This window comes from Macrosteles quadrilineatus, unplaced genomic scaffold (genome assembly GCF_028750875.1).
Source record: "Macrosteles quadrilineatus isolate MER2022 unplaced genomic scaffold, UCM_ALF_1.0 Scaffold_2__2_contigs__length_208266976, whole genome shotgun sequence".
Taxonomy (NCBI): Eukaryota; Metazoa; Arthropoda; class Insecta; order Hemiptera; family Cicadellidae; genus Macrosteles; species Macrosteles quadrilineatus.
Genome location: NW_026542595.1, coordinates 159,138,190 through 159,144,778, shown reverse-complemented (window position 1 = coordinate 159,144,778; position 6,589 = coordinate 159,138,190). Strand labels below are relative to the sequence as shown.

Below are 6,589 nucleotides of genomic sequence, written 5' to 3'. Positions count from 1 at the left end.
ACAAGTAGCCTCCGCGAGTACTCACCGGCCGCTAGCCTTGAATTATTAATGACACCATTTTCCCCTACTGGTAAGATACAGGGTTTAGATTTTTCTGAGATAAATAGGTGGAAATAATTATTTGGGTCAGTTATGTTATAACAAGTAGTTTCTGTAAAAAAAGTGTTTATATTAAACACATGTGATCTGAATAATTCATAACATTTGGGGTAGAATCATGTCACATCACCAATGTGGTGTATTGGAGTTTTGGCCTCTTTGTAGATAACCTTCATTCAGAGTAATTTTTGGAGCACTAATGAACGTTTTGCTCCGAAGATGGTAGTCGGAATCGGAACCAAAACGCCAGAACATCATTTTTGTGATCTTACATGGATCTATCTTGAGGACTACGATAATTGACATCTATGTTTTAAAAATCTCACTTCAAGTGATGCATTTATGCTTCCTTATTTCCTAGATGATTTTCAACATGTAACTGCATTACTGGCCCTTTGAGCACATCACCACAGTACATACTTCCATCCAATATAAAATCATACCATCCACTTCCCGTGGTACAAGGCAGCCCTAATCACTCGTGTTCCAGCCCAGTAATAACCTCCAAACTCGACATGTGAGGTTATCGGTTCGTGCAAGATCGTGAGAAAGTCCTCAGGATAATCATTTCCCGATCGACCTTCTCACGGTGCGCATTCGCATTCTTCCTCTAATTAGACTTTCGCTGATTCCCGTACCGTCCGCTAGGTAGCACTCCAGGGCGGAAGTCTCCCCCAATTACACCCATGAGCCTCTCACCCCCAGCCAAGACCTCAGACTTCCGCCCGCGCGGGAACCGGGTCACCCGGCAGCCAAGCTCGACTCCGAGGCTTTCCATCCGCCGCAAATCTCCTTGTACTTTCACCCCTCAATTAGCTAATTGCTCGATGGTGTACTGAAAGAGACATTATATCGTGATTTTCTTGAGGTCGGTAATGACTGTACTGCACTGTAGTAGAGAATGCGCTGTAGAGTACAAACCAAGTATGATTCTATCGGTGGCAATTATCTGCAAAAATATTTCAAACCATCCCCAATGGTTTCTGTAATTTACAAAAAAAACTTTTTTATCAGCCGATTTACTTGTTTGAGTTCAATTGCTTGGTCTATACAGTATTTCGAAACGTTTAACGATGCCACACCGAACGTATCCATAAATCAAATATTATTAAATACATGAATTACAACAAACGAATGATACCCTAATGTTTTTTGACACTGTTCCAAAAAACTTTACCATCCCGCTCGGTAAAACATGCTATCACGACTTTTCTGAATGTGGAATTTGATTGTGTCCTCAGGCGCGAAAGGACCTACAACATAATCTATCTAAAAACGTGGTGAAAACACCATTTTTACTAATCGTAATAGAACATGTTATCAATAGTCCCTCAAATAACATAAACATAATACTTATTGACATATCATCCTACTAACACTTCACGTGTACAAAGGTGCAACAGCTATGCTGGTGTTTGGATACTTTAATCAACAAAGCTAGAAACTTTAGCGGTATAAATCAGTTTATAGAATATTTATAGAATCTATAATATGTGTACATATTATATATTTACTACATAATGTATTACATACATTATGTCTTTATCCTCGCCAATGACGATGAATGAACCCCCCCCCGGTCGCTGGTCTCCATTATATATTCTCTGTTTAGGAAGCAGCCGCTTGGAGGGCAGAACCCCGCGAAAATGTAGGTTAAACGAGTCCGGTTCTGGCGGGGATCGATATTTCGGCCAGCGGAGTTTTGGACTTTGTCAAGCCGTGGATTGTAGGAAACAACGGTGAATCGGTTAACTCCTTGGAATGTTTTAGAAACTGGTTTTAATCTGCTGTATAAGTTGAATAGAACTGACTGCAAAAATTAGGATTAGATAAATGAATGTAAATAAATTGGTGTAAAGTAAGGGAGTGTGGTGGGAACAAAATGTTTAGTGGGTCAATGTTTTGTCAAGACAAAAAGTTCTTTCTTTAGGCAAAAACAATTAGTATAAGGCTGCTTTGACTATTATAAAACGTACGTGATATTTTGAAAACCAGATAATGTATTGTTATATTATGTAGAGCTGACTTATACCATAGACTAGCCAATACAAGTAAACTTTTCATCCCATTGTAAAATCTGATCTTCTTTTTCTCGTTTAGTTCAAGCTGGTGACACTAAGCGCTAGTGTTGACGAAATTTTGTTTCTATTATTTGGGGGTTAGTTTTATGATTTTTGCTTTACTTTCTTTCTGATTACATATCCAGAGTACGACCTAGATTTTATGATTACATTGTTTTATTTGGTCAAACGAAGTTTTTAATAGCCGAAATAAGAAGAAACAAAGTGTAAACAAAAACACGCCCCCCGTGGCACCGGATGGAAATAACATTAAAATTGTTTTAAGCTGTTCGATAACAATTACAAATCTACTAAATCACTATATTTAATCTATGTCCATACTTAAAATCTGATTGAAGGAAAAAACTAAAGCACAAGCTGTACTGTGGTGGTTTATTTGGTATTAATGTATAAATTTAAAAAAGCTACAGTGTTTAATGTACTAATGAGTATCAATTCTTCCCCGGGGTAGGACCCTTGTTTCTGCAATGCTTCCTCTGCTTCTTCCTCCCTTTCTTTTCCTTTTCAATGCCGATGATTTTACAGAATGGCCCCACACAGACCCCTGAACAGCACTCAGAGTCTAGCGTACACTGCGGGAACAACATAAATACAAGTGTTTGTATAGGTAGGCCTACAGTGTGTGATTGTGGATTTATGATAAAAGAACCTAAGAAACCTTGCAATAACACATGATTGCTTCTAAAGAATATAGAGGAAACCATTAAGTATACAAGGACAATAAAGTCAAGTACATGATATGTATAAGAACCCTGATCAAGAATCGCAATCTTTACGGTTTAGTTTATTACAGTATTTCAGTGTGTTCCGAAACACGGAACTGAACTCGTCAACAAATTACCAAAGCTTTGTTCCATGACTAATTGACGTAATAATAACATGGAACAAAGTTCTGATATTTAGTTGAAAAGTTACATCTACCCCTGTAATATTAATGGTAAGCCTAATCGTTGTTATTCGTCGTTTTGTATGGTTGTTTCATAACCTTTCTTAAATAATAGGATTAGGTAGGGATTTAAAAATGGCAACGGTTTTAAAATAGAGATTGTATGATCAAATGGGTTTTGTGCAACAAATAAACAGCTCTGCGAGTAAATTGGAACGTAAAGGTAATTTAATATATTATTTGTTTACTATTTGGTAACATTAATAATTATTACAATTATTGTACTCGTATAACATTAGGATATTTACAATGCCAAGCCAATATATGTAATGCTCAAGTTGCCTTCTGTAACCAATACTTTTCCAAATGCAAATCTACTTTTACTATTAATCCCCTATCTTATCAGGCTATTTTTACACTATTTCACCTTACAATCCCCCCTACTACTCACAGTGATACCCCAGTCCTCCATACACTTGTAGTCACTGGACACCATAGCATTCACAGCTGGATTGTACCCTCTAAGGTCAGAGAGTGTTCCACTGGTGTAAAGAGTGTCCTCAGGGTTCATCGTAGGGTTCTCGTCAGAGACACACGGGGAGAACACACTGAACATCAACAAGGAGACAATGACGTACGACAAAGAGAAACTGTCGTACGACACGGAGAAACGCGACAAGGCACTTACGCGCGACATGGTAACTGTTGACCGACTGAACTCTCCTAACTTATGCAGGAGACGGCGGCGATGACTAAGTGAGTAATATTGGAACAATCAACACGACGCAATGGCGGCTATCAGTGATAGAGTCGTGACTAGTGATTAGTGATCTCTTCCGAAGTGTCACTGGGTATGAGCGGGATGACGTTTGGTTATTACTAGGAGGAAAGAGTTTGGTGTTTACATTTCGTAACTAACTTGACTTAGCTTTTAATTAGCTTGTTTATTACCTGTACACAAAAGAATGTGTCTTCTTTCCATCAACAAGCATTATTTTTATACGAGTATACATTACAGTACGAATTCGGTAGTTGAGTACCATCCAATGCGTTGGAATGTAGTTTCGTTACTGATAAAAAATATATTTTTAAAATCCGCGGGGTTGTTAAACTTTTAAAAATTGTTTACTTTACCCCATCTTATCCTTTAGCTAAGTGTTTACAGTGCAACAGTGTATTCATAGAGACGGTGGATTGACCCTGCAAAAAGTCAATAGCTTTTTGATAGTTTAAAACTACAACCTGGTGTCCTTGATCTTTGGGCTTCAATAAATGATCATGGCTTAGTAGTAAGTTGATCTTAGTCGGTAACTACACTATTCTATAATACTCTCTGCATTCACATCCAGCTGAAAAGACGTGTCCAAGTGTGAGTCTCAAAACTAGTAAATTGAAAAAAAATATCTAACTTTTGAAGCTTAAGTTATGTATGAATAATCACGGTAATACGCATAAATTTTCTTAAAACGTCAACTAGCATTGCTAGCTACAACATGCAACATTCATGTACTAGTCCTTCAAATTAACAACTGATGATTCTATGTTAATCAACCTAATTAGTAAGCTCTCATACTCCAACCAAACAATTCCTTTCAAATCAAAATATGATTCTCATTGAAACAATGAGAAAACTAGTTACACAAGCCACGGGATCTCAACAGGCCGGAAGCGGATAGGATCAGCTGACTAACTGACATAACCTCTTCCGCAACATTGATTATCAGGATATTTGGCGGTAAACGGTCCTTGAGTGTCCATCAGAGCGTTACCGTTTACCGTCGTCTGCAACGATCATCAGCTGTAGAAGATCTACCAGAGGAGGAATAGGGCTAGTTGGATGTTGAGAGAAGGTAGATGGAAATAGTGACTTACAACTCCGTAATGGAGTCACCAAGAAAGTTGGTTGGGATTTTGAATAAACTCTAAGAGGGACTCCAAGAAGGTTGGGATTCACGAAAAGGTGTAAAGAGATATTCCAAGAAAGCTAAGACTTAGGGTTTAAACAGAGACTCAAAGAAAGGTGGGATTTGGGATCAGTTCTAAAGAGAAACTCCAAGACAGTTGGAATTTGGAAGAAGGCTTAAACAGATACCCCAAGAATGTTGGAATTTGGGATCAGTTCTTAGGAAAAATTCCAAGAAAGTTGGAATTTGGAAGAAGGCTTAAACAGAGACCCCAAGAAAAAAAGATGGAAATCAAAAAAAGAAAGTTGGAATCTGGGATCAGTTTTAAAGAGAAGAAATTCCTAGAAAGTTGGGATTTGGAAGAAGTCCTAAACAGAGACTCCAAGAAGGTTGGAATTTTGGATCAGTTCTAAAGAGATATTCAAAGAAAGTTAGAATTTGGGAGATGGCTTTAACAGAGTTCCCAAAAAGTTGGAATTTGGGATCAGTTCTAAAGAGAAATTCCAAGAAATTTGGAATTTCGAATAAGCACCAAACAGAGTCTCCAAGAAAATTAGAATTCGGGATCAGTTCTAAAGAGAAATTCCAAGAAAGTTGGAATTTGGAAGAAAGCTTAGACAGAGACCCCAAGAAAGTAAAAATTCAAAATAATCTCTTAACAGAATCTCAAAGAGAGTTGGAATAAGCTTAACAAAGAGGCAAAAATTGGAATTTTCTGTAGAATGGATTTTATGTTGAACTTAGAGTATTTTCAAACGGAGGAACTTAAGAAATTGGGATAATTTTCATATATCAATCCACTTACTTGTTTGGATACGATTGATCGGATTTGGTTGTGATAGTTTCATTATATAACACTTACATGTACCCACTATGCATCCACTATTTCGAACCCTAAGTAGCATACATTCATTTTTTTAGAATAAAAAGGTTTGAAAATACCTGCAGCCACGATGAAGTTGAACAGAGAACTCTACGAAAATTACGTACTTTCCAGCTACCTCGATCCTGATGCATTGTTTGTTTACGTTAGGTTATGCCTGACTTTGTTTAATGTACAATGACATTTACAAGTACTATCCCATTACCTTAACCCACGTGTTTTATATTTAATAGAAACAAAGACAAAAAGATAGTTGTATTAGGTTTAAAAAATTAGGCCTACTCTTACATTGTTGGAATGGCACTGTAAAATGAATTTACACGCCTTGCATTTGTTCTAAACAGATTCCAGAAAAAAATTGGGTACAATTAGCTGTTTTGGTATTCTGAGTATTGAAGGAACAGTAGAGAGATTTATGTTAGATTTTAGCAGGTAATTTTAACATGATTAAATCATATGAATCCCTCATTTCACCCTGGAAGTGCCGTTAAAAACAAAACAAATACACGGTCAAGAATTCCAGCACCTATTTTTGTTGAAGTACTATTAGAACATCAATAAAAACACAGTACAGTGCCATTGTTGTCCTTAGTGGATGTTTTACAACTCCGTAAACAATACAAGACCGATGTTCAGTAGACTGTGACTGAACTCTCAGAGAAAAACCATACCTTTGTGAGGAGGAGATAGATTGTTAGAGAATAACAGAATACTGGACAGAATAGCTGTTTGAACT

At 37.1% G+C, this 6,589-nt stretch overlaps 1 protein-coding gene across 1 annotated transcript; it reads right to left on the bottom strand.

The window, feature by feature from the left end:
• Positions 1-2,561: 2,561 nt before the first annotated feature.
• On the bottom strand, positions 2,562-3,765 carry LOC128985383 (uncharacterized). Its single transcript, XM_054404831.1, has 2 exons — positions 3,518-3,765; positions 2,562-2,752 (listed from the first exon to the last, which is right to left on the bottom strand). The coding sequence occupies exons 1-2, from the start codon at positions 3,761-3,763 to the stop codon at positions 2,612-2,614; spliced, it is 387 nt and encodes a 128-aa protein (XP_054260806.1). The 5' UTR covers positions 3,764-3,765; the 3' UTR covers positions 2,562-2,611.
• Between the last annotated feature and the right edge of the window lie 2,824 nt (positions 3,766-6,589).

What these genes read in the sequence shown, in the direction of transcription:
- LOC128985383 (XM_054404831.1), bottom strand. Translation starts at nt 3,763, where the DNA reads ATGTCGCGCGTAAGTGCCTTGTCGCGTTTCTCCGTGTCGTACGACAGT. An exon ending in TGGAGGACTGGGGTATCACT is followed by an intron (nt 2,753 to 3,517) that starts GTGAGTAGTAGG and finishes TTGTTCCCGCAG; the next exon opens with TGTACGCTAGACTCTGAGTG.